The sequence below is a fragment of the Tenrec ecaudatus genome, chromosome 2, assembly GCF_050624435.1.
Source record: "Tenrec ecaudatus isolate mTenEca1 chromosome 2, mTenEca1.hap1, whole genome shotgun sequence".
NCBI classification, from domain to species: Eukaryota; Metazoa; Chordata; class Mammalia; order Afrosoricida; family Tenrecidae; genus Tenrec; species Tenrec ecaudatus.
In genome coordinates this window covers 72,018,148-72,043,239 of record NC_134531.1, presented here as the reverse complement: position 1 = coordinate 72,043,239, position 25,092 = coordinate 72,018,148, and the positions used below count along the sequence as shown (strand labels likewise).

The following is a 25,092-nucleotide window of genomic DNA, read 5'->3' as shown; positions in this document are numbered from 1 at the left end:
GTTTTATTATATATAAAACTTTCCCAAATTGAGGTTGATGCGGAAACAAAATTAAAATTTCTATTTTGAAGACATACATTAATACACATTACTAGAAAAATGAACTTGGTTTTCAGGGAGATTTTCTCTAAAGATAATGTTTATGAAATTGTAAACTTCTAACGAACATCTGTGAATAATACAACTAGCTTCTGATTAGTTTCAAAATTTAAAGTATTCAATATGAGTTAAGTTACAGGGAGATGGTTTCCAAATCTGAGTTCCCAGATTACATACAAATTAGCCTTAATTGAAACTACATTAGCTGTATCAGTTCTTTTAATTTTCAAGATTCAAAGAAGATTAAAATTTAATTTTCAAGATTTTATTGTTATCAAGACATTATTATTTTAAAAGAAAAGTAAAAATCCCAATTTGCTTATCATCTAATTTTATTTTCATTTTCATAAGTGGAATATCAATCTACGCATTTAAGTGTACTTAAATCTACACTGATTTAAGAGGGAATTGAAACTTGAAGATAGTTGAAATTATATCTACCTGGTCCTGAACTTCCTTCTCTACCTAGACAGGGTGAAATTGAGATTAAAAACAAAACCTGCTGGAAAAAACAGGTAAGAGACCAAGTAAGGTACCTGTCATGTTCACAAGCCCTTTTCACAGTTTCTTAAGCTATGTTATACATCTCATGGCTCTACCAGGCTGCTCTCAGATGAGCCACTGTGACAATAGGAGGTTCCGAGAGGAAGGGAAGACCTGATGCCGCTGAACAGTGCAGTTACCTTTCCAACCTGAACTTCTCTGTGAAGCCTTGCTGTGAAATTAGCTGCTGACTGGTTTCTTATTGTCTTCTGATAGAAATAGTTCCATTATCCCCATAAATGATAATAAGAGTATAAAAGCAAGGTTTTTTACAACCTGAAATGCTGGAATTACAGCACCCCATGGGGAATGAGAAGGGCTAAATAAATGTAAGAGATTTCAAAGTTCCTTGCTTGACATTCATCACCCAGACGGCAAAAATAAACACTTTATAATAATTGTTTTATGGATACAGAGACACAGTACTTAGCAATGCATTCCAAAAGGCAAACCACCTTTTCAAAATGAGGCAAATAGCAGAACAGGCTCTTTTATTTTAGAAGAAGATTTATCCGACTGACTGGCCCAGTTCCAACTCACTGGCTAATAGGATTCCACTGAGATCAGACATGCCTGCGGTTCAGCCCGTGAGTTTCCAAGGAGAATAAGTTAAACTACTTATGTATGAAGAGGAAAACATACAAATTAATATTTAAAGAGCAATGTTGCTGTTGTTAGGGGCCTTTGAGTTGGTTGTGACTCCTAGTAACAGTACGCACAGCAGGAGACACTGCCTTGTCCAGCACCATCGTCACAATTGTGCTATGTTTGAGTCCGTTATCCATCTCTGTCAGCGTCTTCCTCTTTTCCTCTGCCCCTGTTCTTTACCAAGCATGATGTCTTTTCCAGAGACAGGCCTCCCTGATAACATATCCCAAGTACACGAGATGAGGTCACATGAAGTCCTTCACAACTTCAGTCTTTCTCTCTGCTTATTATTTGGTGGTTTCATTGTGAGGATTTTTGTTTCTTGACATTGAGTTGCATTTCACACTGGAGATGGCAGCCTTTGATCTTCATCAGCAAGTGCTTCAAGCCCTCCTTCCTTTCAGCAAGCCAGTGCATGTCGTCTAGGTGTCAGAGGCTGTCAGCATTCGCTTCCTTCAGTCTTGACGCTGCTTCTTTCTCCTACCGCCCAGTATCTCAGATTATTTGCTCAGCATAAGGACCGAGTAAGTAAGTACGTTGGAAGGATACAAACCTGATGCACAGCTTCCCTGATTGTAAGCCCTTGCTCTGTACAACTGATGTTCAGACAACGGCCTCTTGGTGTATGCATAGACTCCCCATGAGCTCAATAAACTCTGCTGGAATCTGCATTCTTAATGTTACCCATAGCTCTTATGACCCACGAACTCTAATGTCCTTGCAGAAACCTTTCACAACACAACCATCTTCCTGGTAGTCTCTGTTTCCGCCAAGATCCATCTGATGTCAGCAATGATATCCCTGCTCCATGTCTTCTTCTGAATCCTGCTTATCTGTAGAGCAGCTCGAGGGCTGTGTACTACTGCAACCATTTTAAAATGATCTTCACATTTCTTAACAGTTGGCACAACTGGCACAGTCAGGTGGCCATCTAGGTGTCTTCCCAACTTCTTAGAAAGTTGAGTACTTCCAAATGTTGTTGGAACATTTTAGTTAGTATTCTGTAAACTTGTGTTTTGTAATACGTTGAGTGTAGCTTGGATGCTGTCCTGCATGCCATCATTTTTGAAAATTATATGCTACTGTGGTTCTCTCCTAATCTGGTGTCAATGTAAGGATTAAGAGTGTAGGGGTGGAGTATAGGCTGTCAATCGGAGATAGCCAATAAGACTTCTGTGTGGGCCCAACCTGCATAATCACGAGGTGCCGAAGAGATCAGTTATCAGGCATCAAAGAAGAAAAAATCATATCATTGTGTGCTCACCTCTCTGATACAATCGCTAAAGACAAATGGGTGCATAAGCAAACATGGTGAAGAAAGCTGATGGTGACCATCTATTAAAAGATATAGCACCTGGGGTCTTAAAGGCTTGAAGGTAAACAAGTGGCTACCTAGCTCAGAAGCAACAAAGCCCACATGGAAGAAGCACACCAGCCTGTGTGATCATGAGGTGTCGAAGGGATCAGGTATCAGGCATCATCAGAACAAAAAAAAAATCATATCATTGTGAATAAGGGAGTATGGAGTGGAGATCCAAAGCCCATCTATAGGCAATTGGATATCCCCTTACAGGGAGGAGACGTAGCAATGATGAAGTATACAACTTTCCTCTAGTCCCTAAATACTCCGCCCCCTTCCCACAACTATCATGATCCCAATTCTACCTTAAAAATCTGGCTAGACCAGGGGATGTACACTGGTACAGATAGGAACTGGAAACACAGGGAATCTAGGACGGATGATTCCTTCAGGGACAGTGGTGAGAGTGGCGATGCCGGGAGGGTGGAGTGAGGGTGGGTTGAAAAGGGGGAAACGATTACAAGGATCTATATATAACCTCCTCCCTGGGGGATGGACAAGAGAAAAATGGGTAAAGGGAGACATCGAACAGTGCAATACAGGACAAAATAATAATTTATAAATTATCAAGGGTTCATGAGGGAGGCAGGAGCAGAGAGGGAGGGGAAAAATGAGTAGCTGATGCCAGGGGATTAAGTGGAGAGCAAATGTTTTGAGAATGATGAGGGCAATGAATGTACAAATGTGCTTAACATAATTGATGTATGTATGGATTGTGATTAGGGTTGTATGAGCCCCTAATAAAATGATTTAAAAGAAAGACTTCTGTGACTCATGGACACAACCAGACCTTGGAAGCCGGAGAAGCCACAGAGAGACCCCTGCCAGCACTGAGATGCTTACAACGCCACTGGACCCAAAGACTTTCTACCCACTGGCTTGTGATCATCCTGCATTTGGCTTCTTTGCATGTGTTTTGTGAGTCTGAAGAGGATTTTATAGATTGGTATTGGACATTTGGGCTAATATCAGAGTTATGGCCTGGGATTGGACTGGTTTGGAATGTTTTCTCAATGTTCAATTCCTCTTGTATATAAACTTCTCCCTTATATACATATGCGTGTTTATGAATTTGTTTCTCCAGCCTACCCAGATCAACACAGCTACCTCTTAAAATGGTTGAGCACTGATCAATTCCTTGTCATACCATGACTCAGTGCACTCCTTCCACCTTTGTTTGATGCTGCTTGCACCATCAAATACTTGCCCATAGAATCCTTGAAGACTACAACTTGAGGCTTAAATTTCTACTTCAGTTCTTTTAGCTTGATATACACTGCGCATGTTCTTCCTTTTTGGTTTTCTTACTCTTACTCTTTGCACATTTTATCATACTGCTTTACTTTGTCTTCTTGAGCTGCCCTTTGAAATTTTAGGTTCAGCTGTTTATTTCAACATTTCTTCCATTCACTTTAGCTACTCTGTGCTCAAGAGTAAATTTCAAAGTCTCTTCTGACATCCACTTTAATTTTTTTGTTCTTGTCTTTTGACCGATCTTTTCCTTTGTTTGTGTGTATTAAGAGAGAGCTTTATATACAAGAGCAATTGGATATTGAGAAAACATCTCAACCCAGTCCAAATCAAGTCCATAAGTCTGATATTAGCCTATATGCCTGATACCAAACTATATATTCCTCTTCAGACTCACGAAACACATGAAATGACACTGACTGCAGGAAGATCACAGGCCAGTGGGTAGAAAGCCTTGTGAATCCAGTGATGGTAGAAGCATCTCAGCACTGGCTGGGGTCTCCACATGGCTTCTTCAGCTCCAGGGCTCGGACTGAATCAGTGTAGCTCCGTCCTTGTCCTTTCTTATTGTACAGTGTCCTTGATGTCCTCTCACAGCTCTTTAGGTCTTCAGACGTAATGTTCAATGAGTAAAATCTATTCTTGAGATACACTCTAACTTCAGGTGGGATGTATGTATGGCTGGATACCAGCACTCCTGGGTTGTTTTAATTTTCTTCAGCTTTAAGATGAACTTACATATTAACAATTGATGACCTGTTCCCCACTTAGACCCTGGCTTTGTTATTAGCTGGTGATCCTGAACTTCTCCATCTTCTCTGATGACAAATGTCGTTAAACTGATTCCTTTGTATCCATCTGGCAAGGTCTGTGAGTATAGTCGTTACATTGTCCAAGAAAAGGTATTTGCAGTGAAGTCATTGGTCTTGAAAAATTCAATCATGTGATCTCCAACTTCATTTCTATAACCAACTACTGATCTTTCTTTTTCCCCCCCGACTATAGAATTTCAATCACCAGCAATTAACAATGCATCCTGACTGCATGCTTGTTTAATTTCAGATTGCAGAAGTTGGTAAGAGTCTCCATCACTAGCTTTAGTGGTTGGTACAGAAACCTGAATAGTTGTATTACAGCACTCTACTTCGAGATAGGCCTTGAAATGCTCTTTTTGATAATGGATGCGATGTTGTTTCTCTTGAAATTTGTCAGTTCTAGTTTAGTAAACCATGACTGACTCAAAATGGTCAATACCTGTCCATTTCAATTCACCAATGCCTAAAATGTCGGTCTTTTTGAGTTGTATTTCTTTTTTGGTGACTTCCAATTTTCCTAGATTCATACTTCAAACATTTTGTAGTCCGATTATTATTTTTATTTATTTATTTTCGATATTCCAGTTATTAGTGGACATTTGTAGCTGGTTCTTTTCGAGTTACACCCCATCAGCAAATGAAGGTCCTGAAAGCTGTGCTCTATGGATATGTAGGCAGCACATCCCCAGTTCTATTTTGAATGCCTATTAACATGAAGGGCTTATCTTCTGGCAATATATCGAAAGTATTCCACAGTTATTTCAAAGTTTTTGGTGGCTAATCCTGAAGAAGTGGACACCCAATTCCTTCTTCCTTGTCTGTTCATATCTAGTTGTTGCACTGAAATATGCTAACCATGGATGACCCTTACTGCTATTTGAAATCCTAATGGCACAGCTTACACCATCACAGCAACATGCAAACCTCCACAGTACAATACATTGACAAATATGGGATGTGTTTGTGTAATATATAGACATATTCCAAAGTAATTACTAAAGCAAAATCTCAGGCAATGATTTAGCAAATGCCTGTAATGATTTTCCTGCTCTTGGGCAATGAAAGGACCTAACAAAGTGAAATGTTAAGCCACGTGGTATCAGATTGTGTGCGTTCCTTTCCCAGAAAATAAGGTTAGACCCAAAATGGAAAAACCTGTTGTTCCAAGGCTACATGTCCAGAAACTACGCTGTTCAATGTTTCCATTAGGGAACAAAGAGAAACCTACCCCACAGAGCTTTAAGGGAGAAAACTAAGTTAGGATTAGAAGTCCACATCAAACTTGTTCCAAATGATGTGAGCCACCAACAATTTGACAGTTAGAATTAATTACTGTATAAACCATGGTGGATCCACTAGTTTTCCATCAGGGAGTTACAAATAGGTTGTCTCCTCTAAAACAGTCACTGAGTTATACCTACAGAATTCTGGCTTGGGTTGTGTCCAACTTTTGATCCAAGTGAACTTTTCTCAGGGGTGTACCACAGCCCAGACATTTGAAGGAATGATACCTTTGACAGAGGTTGAATATGGTATATGTAATACCTGCATCCTTGTTGGCATCGCATAGGATGTGTAATAAAGGGTCGTCTGAACAAGACCTTGGGGTCACAGAACTTGTGATTCACTGTATGTCAACAACCAAAACAGGGTGCAAGCTACAGAAGGAACCTGGGGAGTTATTCATTTTACAGGGTTGTAAACATGATCACGTAACTGTAATCATTACAAAATCTCTGCAGACAACTGGATTTCCACATGTAAACAAATGAAACTGAACCAATTCCTCATATCATATGTGAAAATTAACTCAAAATGCACCAATGACTTAAATATAAGTTAAACTATAAAATTCTTAGAATAATACTTAAGGGTAATTCTTTAGAGGTGGTTGTTCAACAATGAATTCTTAGACTTGACACAAAAGCACATGGAACAAAATACAAAATAAATTGGATGACATTAAAATGAAAAACTTCCATAGATCAAAAGATATTTTCAACGAAGTGAAGACACAGTGTCCAAAAGGAGAGAAAGTATGTGGGAAACATATATCTGATAAAAGGTCACTATCCTGCACATATAACATACTCAGAAAACTCAACAATAAAAAGGCAAGCCAGCCAATTAAAAATTGGGCACAGGTCTTGGATATGCATCTTACCCACAAGCACATGAAAAATGTTCAATGTCCTAAGTTATCAGGGAAACACAAATCAAAAGTGCAACGAGATACCGCTTCACACAAAGGGCAGTTTTTATTAGAAAAACAACAATAACAAGTATTGGCGGGGATGTACAGAAATTGGAACCCTTGTGCATTGCGGGCGAGACTCTGCTGTGGAAAATAATTTGACAGTTCTTCCAAAAGTTAGACATGGAATTACCATATGACCCACTAAACATATATACTCAAGAGAGTTGAATGTTGTGATTCAAGTATATATGTGTATGCCAATGCTCATTTAAGCCCTCTTTACAAGAGCCAAAAGGTACAAACAAATCAAATATCTATGAACAGGTATATGATAAACAAAATACTATACCATGAAATATTCGGCTTTAGGAGAAATGAGTTCTGAGACATTCTGTGATATGAATGAAACTGGGAAAACAATATGCTAAGTGAAATAAATAAGACAAACAGAGACAAATATTGCATGATCCCACTTATGTGGGCTATTTAGAACAGGCATATACACAGAGAACAAAATTACCAGTGGCTACCAGGGGCAAGTGGGAAGTGATTAGTGAAATTATTGCTTAAATTTCTGTTAATAGTTATGAAATAATCTGGAAATGGATAGTGATGATGGATGTACCAGATGCAAGTGTAGTTAATGTCACTGAATAATATAAGATTTTGAAATGGCAAGTCTTAGGTTATGTACATTTTACTTACCACAGTTAAGAAAACATTTGGGAAATGAAGAAGAAAATTAAAGCACCCAATGTTTTGATTTGCTGAAGCTAATCTTTCTTCTTTTTCATTTAAAAACTTTATTTCCATTAATAAAACAGTAGCTAACACATGGAAAACCACCCCTGCTTCAATGCAGTCCAGCCCTTTCCAAGTCAGACCTTAGGAAAATAATCAACTGGATGGCAACAGGCTCAGAATATGCAGTCTTACTAGTTACGCATATTAATGAGTTAATTGGAATTTCCAATATTGGTCTGCCTTTAACTTGATAATTCTAGTAAGTTGCTTACCATTTTCTGCAGAATTTCCTGTTTTGATGAAATACCTTCTTTTGTCCTCAGGCCAATTCTGTCTTTCCTGTAGGTGTTTTGTTATATTCAAGTAGGCCTCATCAAGACTCATGGCCATAAAATTGGGATCATACTCAGCAAGTATTTCCTTAACCTTCAACAGGGACCAAAAAAAAAAAAAGGTTTAATATTTGCCGCTATAGCAAAATCTTGTGATATATATGTGACAGGATGCCATTAACATTCTTTTTTATTTATTTATTATTTTTTAAAACAATTTATTGGGGCTCATACAATTCTTTTCACAGTTCATACATATACATACATCAATTGTATAAAGCACATCTGTACAGTCTTTGCCCTAATCATTTTTTTCTCTTTTCTTCTTTTACATTTTATTAGGGACTCATATAACTCTTACCACAATCCATACATATACATACATCAATTGTATAAAGCACATCCATACATTCCCTGCCCCAATCATTCTCAAGGCATTTGCTCTCCACTTAAGCCCAAGGCCCAAGTGTCGACCAATGGAGATCCCCTCATAGAGGGGTTTAGGAGAGGAGATGGGTTAATTAGGGTGTGAGGTAGTATCGATGAAGAACACAGCTTTCCCCCAGATCCTGGATGCTTCCTCCCCCCAACTACCATGATCCGAATTCTACCTTGCAGGGCTGGATAGGACAGAGGCTGTACACTGGTGCATATGAGGGTTGGAGGTACAGGGAATCCAGGGTGGATGATACCTTCAGGACCAAGGGTGTGAGGGACGATGCTGGGAGAGTGGAGGGTGAGTGGGTTGGAAAGGGGGAACTGATTACAAGGATCCACATGTGACCTCTTCCCTGGGAGAGGGACAGCAGAGAAGGGGGGAACGGAGACTCCGGATAGGGCAAGATATGACAAAATGACGATGTATAAATTACCAAGGGCATATGAGGGAGGGGGGAATGGGGAGGGAGGGGGAAAAAAGAGGACCTGATGCCATTAACATTCTTACTTAGCCACTAGAGCAAGGATTATAAAATCAGTAATTCAAGAATTTAGGAAATAATTCATCGCCAGGACAGTATTTGTTCAAATTCTCTTTTGTATCAATATGGAACATGGAGACAAAGGACCATGAAATGACTTTTATCATTGGCATGATTCCCATTTAGCCAGCCCCATAGAGGTATAGTTGCAGGGGAAAGATATGTCAGTCTGTTTCCAGAAAGATTCATCCCCTTGGAAATCCTATGAGGCATTACTACTCTGCCCTATCGGGCTGCTATGCTTTGGAGGGAGTGGCAGGAGATTTAGCTACAGCACAAGATACAAAAGACTGAGAAACAACACCATTCTGGTCAGCATGTAAAGGTGGTTAAAACAATGTAATTTTAGGTAACCAGTCAAAAGTAGCAGTAGGTATGGTAGGAAGGATCCTATACTCCCCTCAATTTTAACTGTTGGTTTTAAAAAATAATTTTTAACAACCATTATAAAAATGGTTTATTTGAATCGTGTAGGTTTCATCAAAAGCCATGGCTATAAAAATTTTTTAAGTAGATACTTGATTACTTTAGCAAGTACTTATGTCTTGTGTAATAATAACATACATATAAAGCTTCATTCAGTGGCCAAATTAATGAATTTATTCATAAGTGAACACAAAGCTTAATTACCTACTGGGATTTGGAATGGAAAATTGACAACATCTGTAGTGTAGTTCCATGCCACATTAGACCGGGGCGGGGGAGGGGGGGTTGTTTCTGGAGTTGCATGTTGGGATAAAAGGATTTATTCAGGACTATAGTTGCTACACCCATAAACACCTTTTATATAAGACACTTTTGTTACGTGAAACTCAGAAGCTGGGTTTCATTTTGTGTTATTTTGGTCACTGAAGTATTAGATACAATTAGAGGGCATGGTTACCAAAATGATATGTGTATCATAAAAGACAAATGATGGATTAGGTTAAAACATTTAAAAGTTGTCTGTTGTATCCAGAAAAAAAATAAACAAAAAGACAGCTTTTTAGTTTAATATAATTATGAACAGCTGAGTCAAGAGGAAATTTAGAACATGATGACATAAACTTGGCTAAGCTTTACTTGGAAGGTACCTTAATTAGTTCTGTTCTTGAAGAAGAAACCATTTTTGTAATGTGCTCAAGTAGAATCTTTCTAGTGAAAATGAAAGTCTGCAGTTGGCAGCCGTCGAAGATTATTCTGAATGAGAAGACTCTAGTCTAGAGACATTGCTGCGCCCTCACTAGCTTCCTTTACGCAGGAGACTGCCGTAAGAAGGAAAATAGATACGTGCCGGTAAAAATCAAGCACTTACAGCTTCAAGAATAGTTAAAGTGACTGCACAGGTTTTTGATGACACAAAAGTGGCTTTTCCTTAGGCTTTTTTAACCATACCATAGCGTTGGCTGCATTTATAGCAAGTCATAAATTTATGCCAAAGCTCATTGACACATAAGAACCCATTCGCGATCCATAAATAGCTAGATCCTGTTCACATGTATGGACAGATCTCTCCAACCAGAAGAAAGACGACTAAAATAAAATTCATTCTCCTTGCCATACTGCTTGCTAGTTTTACTGAGTTAAAGTGGGATTTTTAAAATGTCTGAAAGATTTCCAAACTCATCAAAAGCTTATAATGCTTGTGGTTATTATTTTATCTCTTCCCAATGAGGATACAGTTAAAAAAAAAAAGCAAGCAGTAACCAAGTGTGGGTGTGCTTCTTGCTCGGCTACCCATCATCTTGTCAGAAGTAGGTGAAAATCACCTATTCCCAAATACTGGAACTCTGGTGATGCAGTGGGCCGTCTATGTGCTGAGCTGCTAATGCAAGGTCAGGAGGAGGATGAGGCTTTCTACTCTTGTAGAGTTACAATCTTAGAAATCCATAGGAGCAGATTCGACTCCATCCTACAGGGTCACTATGACCCAGAATTGATTTGATGGCCCTGGGTCTGGTTTGAGAGTTTAGGGGTGCCATTGTTAGGGGAAACTGGGTGAAACACAAATAAGAGGAGGCCTAGACTATTGGTTTCAAGTATTTTAATTCAAGCAATAGCTAATACACACTATATTTCACTAGAACAATGTAAAAATATTTGATATAGCACTATTTTAATACTTCAGTTCTATAAGACTGGCCGACATTTATGTCTGCCAACAAAAAAGAAAAAGAAGGCAGTTGTCCTAGGTGACCCAAACAAACCAAAGCCACTGCCATCAAGTTGCTTTGAACTCACTGTGACCCAACAGACCGGGAGGAATTGCTCTTCTAGGGCTGTCAGCGCTATACATCTTCTCACGATGTCTAGTCTCGCTCGACACTAGTCTAAGCTCTTTTCTCTCCCGTGGAGTAGCTGGCAAGCTCAAACTGCAGTCCATGTATAACCCACTACACTGCCAGGGCTCAATTTCATGGATGACAGTTGGAGCAATTTTAATGACTAATGAAACCTTTCTACTTCAGAGATTATTTTCAGAGTTATGGATAATTTCTCTTTTCCTTTATCTGTTTCTTAAACATTAAATGTTTCACCAGACTGTGAGAGGGGAAAAAAAGCAAAGAAATACATGAGTTTTGTTATTGTTTTAAAATCTTGATTAGAAAAATCAAGCTAGAAAAGAGGGAAAATGAAGTTAATAGTTAATAGGTGCTGACCTCTAGTCTAGCAAGCCGATGCTTAACCCAGTGCACCACCAGAAATCTTTGAGTAACTGAACTAGGTATTGGAAACTAAAAGAAACTTCATCTTACATATTAAAAAAATAATAAAAGTCAATTTATAAGACTCAATATAATAGGGAGTTTTTTGGGGAGTGACAAGCAGATGGAAAAAGTATGAAGAGGCAAAGGCCTGGGAAAGAGAATTTTAGATACTATATGTATTTCAATATTCTATATATAAGCTGAAAAGAGTGGTATGAAGCAAGTGTAAAGGGCAAGCTCAGACCAAATACTGATGTGTTAAGGCATTTGGATTTGCCTCTATGGGTGAAAGGAAAACCAGTGAAGTAGGAGCGTGACCTCAGACTTACCTCTTTACTTACAGCTCGGTATTTGTCAAAGTTTGGGGGCACTATAATAAGTTGTGGGCAGAGCCTCTTAGCAATAAACCCTGGCATGGCTGCACGAACACCAAACCTCCTTGCATGGTAATTTGAAGTAGACTGAAAGACAATTGACCACATGGGAAAGAATACATAAACCCAAATGGACATATTGATCGATGCATTCATAAGAAACACATTATTGATGTACATTTTCTATTCAAGGGCATTTCTGCTATTGTCACTGTTTCAAACTCAGCACTGACTTTCTCCTACCACAGTATCATTAACACTACCCTTTTGCCCACCCCCGTATTTATGATGTGACACCAAGCCATAAGCAATGTGTTCATCAATAATGTACGAGTAAAAAAATTCTCTTACATCTCTAGTAACTGAATTTCATTTATTTTAAGGCATACCTGCAATATAATAGATATCAAAAGTTTAAATGACATTGATTTAACACAGAAGTAAAAATGTATATAATTTGGGGATTTAGTCTATTTAGGGATTTTACTAGATTTTTCATCTAGGGGAAAAAAAATCAGAAGTCGGATATGAGCCCTGATGTCCTATTGGGTTACGTGTTTGCCTCTAATCACAAACTCAGCAGCTCACACCTACCACTGAGGAAGAAAGACAAGGCTTTCTGCTTCCATGGAGGTCTAGAGCTCAGGTTCAAAGGGGCAGTTCTACTCTGCCCTGTGGGATTGCTATGACTCAGAATTGACTCGAGAGCAGTGATCTCTTATCTTGTTTTTTAAACTAGGTCTCCAATACTAAGATATTATAGCTTAAAATAACTTTAAAATTCAAGTTTTATTTCTTAAGGCATTAGTACAGGGGTACTCAAACTTTTTAAACAGGGGGCCAGCTCACTGGCCGAACTATAGTTTTTTTTAAAAAAACTATGAACAAATTCCTATGAATACTGCACATATCTTATTTTGAAGGAAAAAAACCAAATGGGGCAAAAACACCTGGCGGGCCAGATAAATGTCCTTGGTGGGCTGTATGTGGCCCGCGGGCCGTAGTTTGAGGACCCCTGCAACTTTCTTGGTGAAAACACTGACTGAAGGATGGAAGTGAAAAATGCTAAGAGTAGAAAAACAGAGTATTACTCATTCTATCCTGCTGATGATGGTACATGACAACAGTCAGTCACAAATGCAATCCTTATTTGAAATCGCAAGTTAAAATAAAGAAAAACACAAAAGTAAATCTATCCAATGAATGTTATTTCAGAATAATAATATCAATCTACTATTTATGTTTGTGAAATGTTTTAAACCATTCACAGTATTTAAAACTATGCTAATCTTTGATGTGTGTTCTAGAACAGAAAATACAGAAAAGCAACATATCTAAGCCATGGGAAAAGAACCTATTTGCAATAAAAATGTACTATATATATATTTTCCCTTTTAAAAATCATTTTACTGGGGGCTCATACAACTCTTATCACACAATCCGTACATCCATCCATTGTGTCAAGCACATTTGTACATTTCTTGCCATCATCATTCTCAAAATATTTTCTTTCTACTTGAGCCCTTGGTATCAGCTCATTTTTCCCCTCCCTCAGAAACTTTTGATAATTTATAAATTATTACTATTTTGTCATGTCTTACATTGTCTGACATATCTCTTCACCTACTTTTCTGTTGTCCGTCCCCCAAAGAGGGTGTTATATGTAGATCATTGTAATCAGGTCCCCCTTTCTGCCCCACCTTTCCCTTCCCCTCCTGGTATCACTACTCTCATTATTGGCCCTGAGGGGTTTATTTGTCCTCCATTCCCTGTTTTTCCAGTTCCGATCTGTACCAGTGTATAGCCTCTGGTCTAGCTGGATTTGTAAGGTAGCATTGGGACCATGATAGTGGGATGGGGGAAGCATTAAAGAACTAGAGGAGAGTAAAATGTACTATATTTTAAAAACACATTATGCTCGAACAGGGTTGGCATACTTTTGCTTCCTGTAAGGAACAGATAAAAATACTTCAGGCTTTGCAGATCATATGATGTCTGTTCCAGTTCTGTTCTTTTTAGCACGACTATAATAATATATGAAGGGGCAGAGCTGTGTGACAATAAAATTTTATTAGCCCCCCATTGCTAACCCCCCTAAAAAGCAGGGTTTGGTCTACAGATTAGTTTACTAATTTGGATTAGAATAACATTTCTTTTTCTTTCTTCTTTAACTCAATTCAACTAGAATACTTAAAGAAAATTCCGTTTGTAATTTATAATGCCACTTTACCATGACTTGTAACTTTAGGCAAGTTATTAATGCTTGAGTTTGTTTTCTTCTGTTAGTGAAAATAAGCATTTGTACCTCATGGGGTTTAGAAAAGATTCAGTATTGAGCACACACAAAGCAAATGAGTGGTGCATAAAGCACTTGGAAAAATAACACCATAAAGTGGTTCAACTAGAAATGACTTCGTTGAGTATGTTACACATTTTCCTTTTGCATCTGATCTTTACCCACTTACCAGCATACTCATGGATCCTACAGCAATGGGTTTGCTTTTCAGTTCTGGATCGTCCCTCATTTCTACAGCAGCATAGAAAGCATCCATGTCAATATGCACTATGGTATTGTTCAGATCCCGGCTCTGTTCTAACTCCATCACAAATCTGTCAACCTAAAACATTTTTCACATTATCAATATATTTTAGATAACATACTACTTAAACATTATTACTTATAAAATTACAAGCCCTGCTAGCATGGAGGATTACAACCTGGGCTGCTAACTACAGGACCAACAGTTCAAGCCCACCAGCCACTTATTGGGAGAAAGACGAAACAGTCTATCTGCTCCCTTAACAATTTACCACCTTGGAAATCTTAGGGAGCAGCTGTACTCTGTTCTATACAGTCACGACGACTCAGAATCCCCTCTATGGCACTGTTTTCATATTATAATATTAATCTTATTTTTAGCAAGTACCAACAGTATTTGAAAAAATATGTACATATTATGGATCCCTGGTGGTGCAGTGGTTACGAGTTGGGCTGCTAACTGCAAGGTCAGCAGATCAAAACCACCAAATAGTCCTCAAGAGAAAAAAGCGGGGCTTTCTGCTCTTGTAAAGAATTAGCCTCAGAAACTCACAGAAGCAGTTCTATCCTATCTTATAGGGTCACTAAGGGTCGGCATCAACTTGATGGCAGTGAGTTTTGTTGAGTCAGAGACCTTAACTTAAATGATATCATAATATACTTGAAAGTACGTAGTGGTTATATCACATGACTGAATGATTCAACAAGAAATTACTGCAAGTCTGCTATTGTCATGTGCTGTTCTGAACACTGGAATAATACAGCAGTGAAGAAAACATAACTAATTCTTGGCCTCATCTTCAGTGAGGCAGACAGTAAGCACAATAATTAAGGAAATACAGGATGCTAGAAAGTGGTAAGAAAAACGTAACAGGGAAGGAGGAGCCGGTAAGCATGTGTGCAAGTATGTGTGTGTGGCAGGGGGGAGGGGTGCTGTGACTTTAGATTAAGATTTCCCTGAGAAGACAAGATTCTAAGTAAAGTATCCCCCACATCCCACTTCCCCAAAGAGAATACTAGTCAGTTTAACTCAATTAAAATGTAAAGGTGACAGTGCTGACAAGTGAAAAGAAAAGTGAAGAGAGAGAGAGAGAAAGAGAGAGAGAGAGAGAGAGAGAAGGGTTTTTCAAAGTCAGTAACCCAAAGGCATTACCTATGGTTGATGGAACAAGAACTAAATTAAAAAGAGAGGAAATAGATGGTGATTTCTCAAATTCACTCTGTCATCGAGTCAATTCCGACTCATAGGGACCTTACAGGACATAGTAGAAAGTGTCATCTTTCTCTTGTAGCTGGTGGTTTGAACTACTGACCATGTAAGCAGCCCAGCGTGTAACCCACGACACCACCGGGGCTCCTAATTAGTGTACTTATGCTATCCAGTCGCTGCCAACTCACAGCGACACTATAGGACAGGGTAGAACTTCCCCTGTGAGTTTGAAACAGTGCCAAGAAATATGGAAGAAACAATTCTATATCAAGGTAGTTATTCCAGAGAGATCAACTTCCCAAATATGAAAAAGAATCACACATACATGAAAATAATTCTTTAAGGGGACATTCTTTACAAGAGGTAAAATAAAATGCAATTCAAATCTCTATTAGTAAAGAAGTTAAATAAATTCATGTACATCTATATGACAAATAAGCAGAGTCACAATATGCCCTAACTTGTTTATAAAAGCATATAGGATTCTAGTTTATTTAGAATCCTATACAAATATCTTTGTATATGCTTAGACGTTTAACAAGATATCTGTACAGATGCTCAATGGAATGTTAAAAAAATTTTGTGGTGATTTTCATTATGTTTCCCTTCAAATGTTTCTTATTGTTTAAATTTCTATGTCAGTTTGAATTACTTTCTGGTGAAAACATATATTCTTTGATATATAAAACAAAATTTGCCATAGTTAAGAACAAAAGAAGTCATCTCTGTCTATCTACTCAATCTGTGTAAGTATATTTTTCTATTGTTTACTTAGGTTGATCATTGTTTTCATTTTCACAAACAGTTCTCAAACATCATTCTCTACCAAGTGTTTTATCTCTCAATACACCCAGGTACATAATAGATGCTTAATACATATTTGTTGACGATTTCAATTGTTGTTGTAAGGGGCTGTTAAGTCGGTTCTCAGTCAGAGATCCCCTACGTTCAACAGAACAAGACAGGCTGGGCCATCCTCACAGCTGTCATGCTTACACCCGTTGTTGCGAGCACTGTGTCAATCCACGGCCTTCTCAACTGATCTTCTACTTTGCCAAAGTCTCCTAAGTACACGAGACCAAGTCTCACCATGCACACTGCTAAAAGCATCCTGTCACTCTTCCAAGACAGCCGTGTGCGCTCATTTGGCCGTCTACCACGCTTTCAGTATTCTTCACCTGCACAACTCAAAGGCGTCCATTCTTCCCTGGTCTTCCTTTTCTATGTCTAGCTTTCACATGCACAAAGAAAGATGACTGAAAATGCCATGTGTTGGGACAGGTGCACCTTGGTCCTCAAAGTAACATCCTTGCTCTTCAATACTTTAATGGAGTATTGTGCAGCAGATTTGCCCTAAGCAATGTGTCAATTGTCTGTTGTTGTTGCTAGGTGCCATTGTGTGTGCTCCAACTCACAGTGACCCTATGCACCAAAGAATGAAACACTGCCTGTTTCTGAGCCATCTTCACAACTGTTCTCATGTTTGAGTCTATTGTTGCGCCTACTGAGTCAATTTACCTTTCCTCTTTCTCACTGCCACTTTACTGCACCAAGCATGTCCTTCTCCAGGGACTGGTCTCTCCTAACAACATGTCTGAAGTACGTGAAATCAGTCTCCCCATACTTGTCTCTAAGGAGCATTCTAACCATACGTCTTCTAAGACAGATTTGTTTGATCTTTTGGCAATACATGGTACTTTAAGTACTGCATTGGAAAATCTGCTGCACAAGATCTCTTTAAAGTGTTGAAAAGCAAGGATGTTACTCTGACTCATGCCATGGTATTTTCAATCACCTCATTGGCTGACAGTGACTGGACACGGATAAGAAAGACAAAAGAATCGATGCATTTGAATGATGGTGCCGGCATTGAATGCTGACCAAACAAAATGAAATTCTTGACATTTCAACCTTTTAGCTTTTTATCATAATGTAGCCTTTTGGTCCAGTTGTGAGGATTTGGGGGCAGAGGCAGTAGATTATTTAATGTGTCTCTTCTCCCCAAAGTCTCTAACTCCCATCAAATGATCTTTTCCTGCATAGGACTGGTAAGAAGGTGGAGGAAGTTACTGATAGGATTCACCTGTGAGTCATTGTGACTTGGCTTCCTTGCAATGCCATCCTGCTTCATGTAAAATGAGCCCTCTCACGAGCATGGGGAAGGGTCTCATTACTAGAAACAGCCAGGAGTGGAGTGCATCCTCTGCATTGAGCCTCCTGGGTCCAGAAGACAGAGGAGCAGCAGCAGAACCAGGAGCGAGAGCATGGAACAGAATGGTGAACTTCCCAAACTACGGAGCAAATAAAGCTGAGTGCTTTTGTGCAGAAGGTCAGCTTGTGGAGCAGGGTGCCTTTGACCACTTAACTGGGGAAGCTGGACTTGCTAACTTATGGATAGGGAGCGGAGTGCCTTCAGGCTGAGGCTTACTGGAGTGGGGTGGCTCTGGGTACTCAATTAATGAGCTGGGTTTACTGATCCAGGGAGCTTGAGCTGAATGCCTTCAGGCCAGGCTTACAGGGGAAGAGTAAATTTGAGGGGCATTTACAGACAGACCTGAAAGAGCCTTGCAATCTGTCCTGATAAACAACTCAAGCCTGAGCATTTCTCCCTGGCATCAGAGCTCACTGGCTTCCTTCATAAGCCCTTTCATCATGAATTTTGTCTGTGAGTTCTGTATAGCCATTACAATGGGTATCGGGACCCAGAGAAGTAATATTCGGTGTTGTTAGGTGCCATGGAGTGGGCTCTGACCCAGAGGGGCCCTGTGGACCACAGAACAAAACACTGCCCAGTCCTGTGCCATCCTCACAGCTGTTCTTATGTTTGAGCCCCCTGTTGTAGCCACTTTCCATCCATCTTGTTGACAGCCTTCCTCTTTTCTGCTGGCCCTCTACTGTACCAAGCATAATGTCCTTTCTCCAGGGACGGCTTTCTCCTGAGAACATGTCCAAATATGTGAGACAAAGTCTCTCCATGCTTGCCTGTAACAAGTATTGTCGCTGTGCTTCTTCCAAGACAGCTTTGTTTGTTCTTTTGGTAGTCCTTGGCACCTTCAATACTCTTCCAGCGTCTTAATTCAAATGCATCAATTTTTCTTTGGTTTCCCTTATTCACTATACAACTTTTCACATGTATATGAAGTGGCTGACAATCCCAGGAGTATCTCAGTCCTCAAAGTAATCTCCCTGGTTTTCAACACTTTAAAGAGGTCATGTGTAACAGATTCACTTGATGCAATGGAGAAGTAACACAGAACGCTAATTAATACTACAGATTGGATTTTCTTTACACTGAGTTGTAATCCATTCTTGAAGGCTGCAGTCTTTGATCTTCATCAGCAAATGCTTCAAGTCTTCATTTTCAACAAACAAGGTTGTGTCACCTGCACATAGAAGGCTGTTAATAAGCCTTCCTCCCATCTTGATGCCAGATTCTTCTTCATACAGTCTAGCTTCTGGAATTATATGCTCATCAGATTGAGTAAGTATGGTGAAACAGTATACCACTGATGCATTTTAAAACACCCAGCTACCTTTCCTGATTTTAAAACATCTAGCTACCTTTATTAGATGGTTCTATTGATTTATAAATTCAAGAACTTATTTTAGCCAAAAGCTTCAGTTTAAGTAAAATAAATAATAACTCCTTTCTTTTTTTATTTATTTATTAATTTTTTTAATAACTCCTTTCTGACTCATAATATTAATGTCTTAAAATAGCAGCAAAGGAAATGTAAAACAAAAGTGCTTGTTTGGCATTTGATGTTTATGCTGAACTGTACTCTTCCATTGGGAAGTGCTGAAGTGTAAGTGCAACTATTCCCTCTGCAGAATTGCTTTTATAATGTTAAAATTTAGAAATGTTAGTCTATACAAATCAAAACGGACAACTTACGCTAGAGTTTATTCTTTGTAGGAAACGTCAATACTGTGCATATGCCAACGACCAGAAGGTGAAGACTATTAGCTTTAAAGAATTTTTCACTCTTTAGAGAATGAGCTGGACTGATGAAGAAGGACAAGAAATGAAAGAGAGTAGAAGTAACCAATGCAGGTCCAAAAAAGGGGGTACAGAACACAGCTACACCTACTCCCAACTGTTCACTGATTTCTAGGCTGCCTGTTATATAGAGCCCGACACAGAAAGCCAATACACAGTTCCCTAGCCTCTCTTTCAGGAGGGGAGCTGTGCCACAGTTTAGATCTCTGAAACATACAAGGCAGTCTGCTACAGGGAGGAGGATGGTGTGGGTGGCTTTGTCAAAGGTTTTCCTAGTTTGATAAAAGGGATCGTGTGAGCTAGCACGGTTTTCTTTTTTTACCTTGAGTGCTGGCAGTGATGTCTGGAGCTGCGGCAGCCGCGTGCCCTCATGAGGCCACCCACTAATCCAAGCACACCTTTTATTACGCATCGCTTCATTGTGCTGCCCAGATACTGCGTCTTTTACATATTGGAAACTTTGGAAACCCCGTGTCAATCAACTCTGTTGGCATCACTTTCCCAACAGCATGGACTCACTTCATGTCCTATCACTTTTTATTTTGGTAATTCTCACAATATTTCAAACTTTGTCATAACACTACTACATACTTTGTAGACTCTAGTATAATGCACACCTAAATTTTATATGTACTGGGAAACTGAAATGTCCCTGTAACTTAACTTTATAGCACTGTTTGCTTTATTGATTACAGTAGTCTGGAACCAAACATGTAATATTTCTGAAGTACACTGACTGGTACACGCCCACTGCCATCACATCAATGTGAACTCATGGCAACCCTATAGGGCAAAGTAGAACTGCTCCTTTGGGTTTCTGAGACTGTATATCTTTATGGGAGCAGAAGCTTCATCTTTCTCCTGAGAAGTGGCTGGTGCTTTTGACTGCCAACCTGTGGGTAGCAGGCCCGTGTGTAACCCACTATGCCACAGGGGTTCCTCACTAGGGCTCTTCAAACTCAAAGTAAACTCACTGATATCGAGTTCATTCCAACTCAGTGACCCTACCAGCTGGGGTAGAACTGCCCTGTGGGTTTCTGAAACTATAACTCTTTTTTAAAATTAATTAATCTTTTCATTGCGGCTCATACAACTCTTATCACAATCCATACATACATCAATTGAGCAAAGCACCCTTATACATTCGTTGCCCTCGTCATTCTCAAAATTCACCTTCCACTTGGGTTCCTGGAATTAGCTCGGTTTCCCTTCCCCCCCTCCCCCTCCTTCCCCGCTCTCCCCTTCCCCCTGGTCCCTTGATAGTTTATAAATAATTATTATACCTTATCTTACACTGCCCGACATCTCCCCTCACCCACCTCCCCATTGCCCATCTCCCAGAGAGGTTACACATAGATCTCCAAGATTGGTTCTCCCAATCTACACCCCCTTGCCTCCTGGTGTTGCCACTCCTACCGTGGGTGTTGAGGGTTCGTCCTTCCTAAATTCCCTGTGTTTCCAGATCCCTACTGCACCGCTGTGCATCCTCTGGTATAACCAGATCCGCAAGGCAGAATTGGGATCATGATAATTGGGAGGGGAGGAAGCGTTCAGGAAGTAGAGGAAGGTTTTGAGTTTCATTGTTGCTACACTGAATCCTGAGTGACTCATCTCCTCCCCACTACCCCTCTGCAAGGGATGTCCAGCTGTCTACAGATGGGCATTGGGTTCCCATCACGCACTCCCCCTCATTCATGGTGATGTGATTCTCACCACCACCCCCGCCTTTGTTGTTTGAGACCTGGTCTCCTCTGCCCTTCACAATCACCTATGTTGGTGTGCTGCTTCCGTATGGGCTTTGTTGCTTCTGGGCTAGATGGCCGCTTGTTTTCTTTCAAGCCTTTAAGTCCCCAGATGCTCTATCTCTCAGGAGCCGGGCACCATCAGCCTTCTTCACCACACTTGCTTATGTACACTTTTGTCTTCAGTGATTTTGTGAGGAAGGTGATCACACAACGATTGTTTTTGTTCCTTGGTGTCTGCTACATGGCCTATTTAACACCTTGTATTCGCTTAGGCTGTGTGCTTCTTCTCTGTGGGCTTTGTTGCTTCTGAGCTAGATGGCCGCTTGTTTACCTTCAAGCCTTTAAGACCCCAGATGCTATATCTTTTTGATAGCAGGGCACCATCAGCTTTCTTCACCACGTTTGCTTACACACACGTCTGTCTTCAGTGATCATGTCGGGAAGGTGGGTATCATGTAATGACCGTTTAGCAGGGCGAGGTGCTATTGTATTGGGGGAGTATGCATGAGGAGGCCCAATGTCCATCTGCTTCCCTACTACTGAACCTATAAATATATGCACATAGGTCTTTTGCCCCCATAATCATAAATATATTTACATATGTACATGTCTGTATTTAGGCTTCTCTGTATGCACTTTGCCTCCTACTCCTTTCCTCTATTTCCTTTCACTTTCCTCCCATCCCATTACCATGTTTAGCCTTCATTCTGGTTTCAGTAATTCCTCTCAGTTACCTTGCCCTTGGCACTCCCTACCAGTCCTTCCCTCCCCTCCCTCCTCTGGTTTTGAACCACTTGCTGTTCCCTTGTCCCTGTGTTGGACGACACCTCCTCCCTTCCCCTACCTCCCACTCTCTCATGTCCCTCCAGGACCGTTGGTCCCATTATTTTCTTCTCTCGTTATTTGTCCAGCCTATCTTGTCTAGGTGGACCTGCTGATATAGTAATATGTGCATACAAATGCAGATGACTTTGACAGTACCTAAGTGGCACATATGAACATGGCTTCGACAGCAGCAACACCAACACGTTGATAATCAGAAAAGCCACTAACATACAAAATTTACAAGGTGAAAAAAAAAGACAAAACACAAAGATAGCAAAAATTAAAAGAAAAATTGCTAGTAGTTCAAGGTCTGTTTGTTGGCCTTTAGGAGTGTTTTCCAGATGAAACTTGTGTGGTGCCACATCCTGGCCCCAAAGTCCATCCTTTATACTCCCTCGGGATCCCTTTGCTCTGCTTCCCCCGCTGCTCCATTGCACGCCCCCAGTGTTTGCCTCAGTGTGGTGGGGTCAGCTTAGTCGCACACCCCCCACTGTGTCTCAGGTGCTGTCCCGTGTAGGGCCATGTGTTGGTGCAGGATGTCGCATCTCGCAGTGTGGCCAGCTGTATGGTCCTCTCTGTACGATGGGACCTTCGAGCTGGGCTATCATCCTTGGGCTTGGTGGGCCCAGGTGTACTCCACTACGTCCTTTCTCCTGCCTTTGTGAAACTATAACTCTTTATGGGAGCAAAATGCCTCCTCCTTCTGTATAGCAGCTCATGGTTTCGAACTGCTCACCTTGCTGTTAGCAGCCCAACCCATAAGCCACTACACCACCAGGTTCTAGGGACTAAAAAATAGAAAGACAGGCATCCTGAAAGGTTCCTGTTAACATCGAGGAGCCACTATTATACTAGCCCTGGTACCCTGTGGGTGCTGTTGGGTAATTGTTGGGCTGCTAACCAAACCAAAAGATTGGTGGTTCACACTCAGTCACCACTTGGCAACAGAGAGATGAAGCTGTCTGCTCTCAGCAAGATTTACAACCATGGAAACCCTTAATAGGGTTGTTACAAGCTGAAATACTGAGTAAGTGGGTTTAGTTTTCTGGTGTATCAGCTATGGACTGCTAACCACATGTTCTTGGTTCAAACCCACAAGCCACTCTGCAGGAGAAAAATGCGGCTACTCCCTTAAGGATTTATAGCCTTGGAAACCCCGTGTAGGGTCACTAATGAGTTGGATGGCAGCGGAGTTGGTTCCTTTTTGGAAATATGCATTGTAGTTTATGGATCAGTGCATCAAGTCTATTATAACTCTCAATTAGGAAAACATAGGTGTTAGTTTATTAACAAATGACCTTGTAGGGGTTCCTCAGATGAGGTACTGTAGATTTCCCCCGCCCCCATAGCATGAAATAGACTAATCATAAATGATATTAAAAAGAGGAAAAGGAAGATTGAGATAAAATAAAGGTGCTTTTAAAAATGAAAGTATAAAAGAGACAGAGTTTTTAAAAAGGATAAAACTAGACAAAACAGTCTAATAATCTTTAAATAAGAAATGAAGAATAAAATGTAAAGTTCTAAATTTTTAGAAAGCATAAAAATGAGTAGAGACATTTTAAAGATTGGGCAAGAAAAAATAATAGTAAATGGAAATAGTTTCAAAATGAAGCCATATAAAGCTGAGATGGTTATAATACACTCATGAGAGAAGAAAGCTATTAAATAAGGGGGAGTGTACAAACAGTGCTTTGGCCAAGGGAAGCTCAATAAATGCTATCTATTACTAAAGAAGCAAATGGGTATCTGCAGAATGAAGCAATGAAAAAACAGGGAAACACTATCAAAAGTAAGCAAGTGGGGTGACCTCCAGAATACAGCAACTTCCACCCATGTAGAGATCTTTCTAGGTCTCCTCAGAGGGGGAGTGCTATATGAGTCTTCTTAGGGTCTATCTGCCTGGCCCCCAGCCCACTCTGGACTTCAGCCTTCCATGCCCTCTGGGGAATCTGCCCCCATGGGGCTCCTTCTCAGCATTATTGATATACTAGCTGATCAATCAGAGTGCTGGTGGCATAGTGGGTTACACACTGAGCTGCTGCTACATGGCCAGCAGTTTGAAACGACCAGTCACTCCGTGGGAGAAAGATGAGACTTTCTACTCACATAAAGAGTCACGTCTCAGAAACCCACTGGGTCACTGTGAGTCACAACTGACACGATGGCAGTGAGGCTGGTTTTTGGTTTGGTTTTCAGCTGGTCGTCCGCTGGAGGTTAGGCTTGTGACTCCTTTTTTGGTTTGTCTTTCAGAAGCAGCCATGAGACTCTGCTGAAGGAGAGTTTCTGTTCAGGCTGCAACTCACAGCAAGACCTGAGGTGCTCTCTGGGTTCCACTCTGATCCACTGACCTCCCTGTTTCACTGACTCAGGTGTCCTCCTGCCTCGGTCACCACCAAAATGCTTTTAGGACCAGTTCCAATATTTCTGTGTGACTTTACCGGATTTCCATCTGCCATGCCGCAGAAGTTAACCTTCTCCTATGTCCTTCCCTGCTCTTACTGTGCTACTTTATTGGATATGAAAAACTGCGAATTCCACCATGGGTTTTCTGTCAGGAAAAAGACTACCTTTAGATTCTTTCTTCCCACAAGAGAAAGGGAGGGAAGACATGCAGGAGAAAAAGAATGATGTTTATACTCATACAAAGTTGGCTAAATGGCAGACAACAGTATTGGTGGTAAAATTCTGGAGAAGGTAGTGAGACACAATATCTAATAAATACAACTTTTCACCTTCCTCC

General features: G+C 40.2%; 1 protein-coding gene across 2 annotated transcripts in view; it reads right to left on the bottom strand.

Annotated features, from left to right (window-relative positions):
* The window catches only part of POLK (DNA polymerase kappa), a 98,865-nt gene that overhangs the window by 28,867 nt on the left and 44,906 nt on the right, over positions 1-25,092 (bottom strand). For both annotated transcript variants that reach the window (XM_075541179.1, XM_075541178.1), the window contains exons 4-6: positions 14,496-14,648; positions 11,986-12,117; positions 7,930-8,083 (exon numbers count right to left, since the gene is read on the bottom strand). In XM_075541179.1, the coding sequence (XP_075397294.1) occupies positions 7,930-8,083; positions 11,986-12,117; positions 14,496-14,648 (439 nt within the window). The remainder of the gene's footprint in view (positions 1-7,929; positions 8,084-11,985; positions 12,118-14,495; positions 14,649-25,092) is intronic.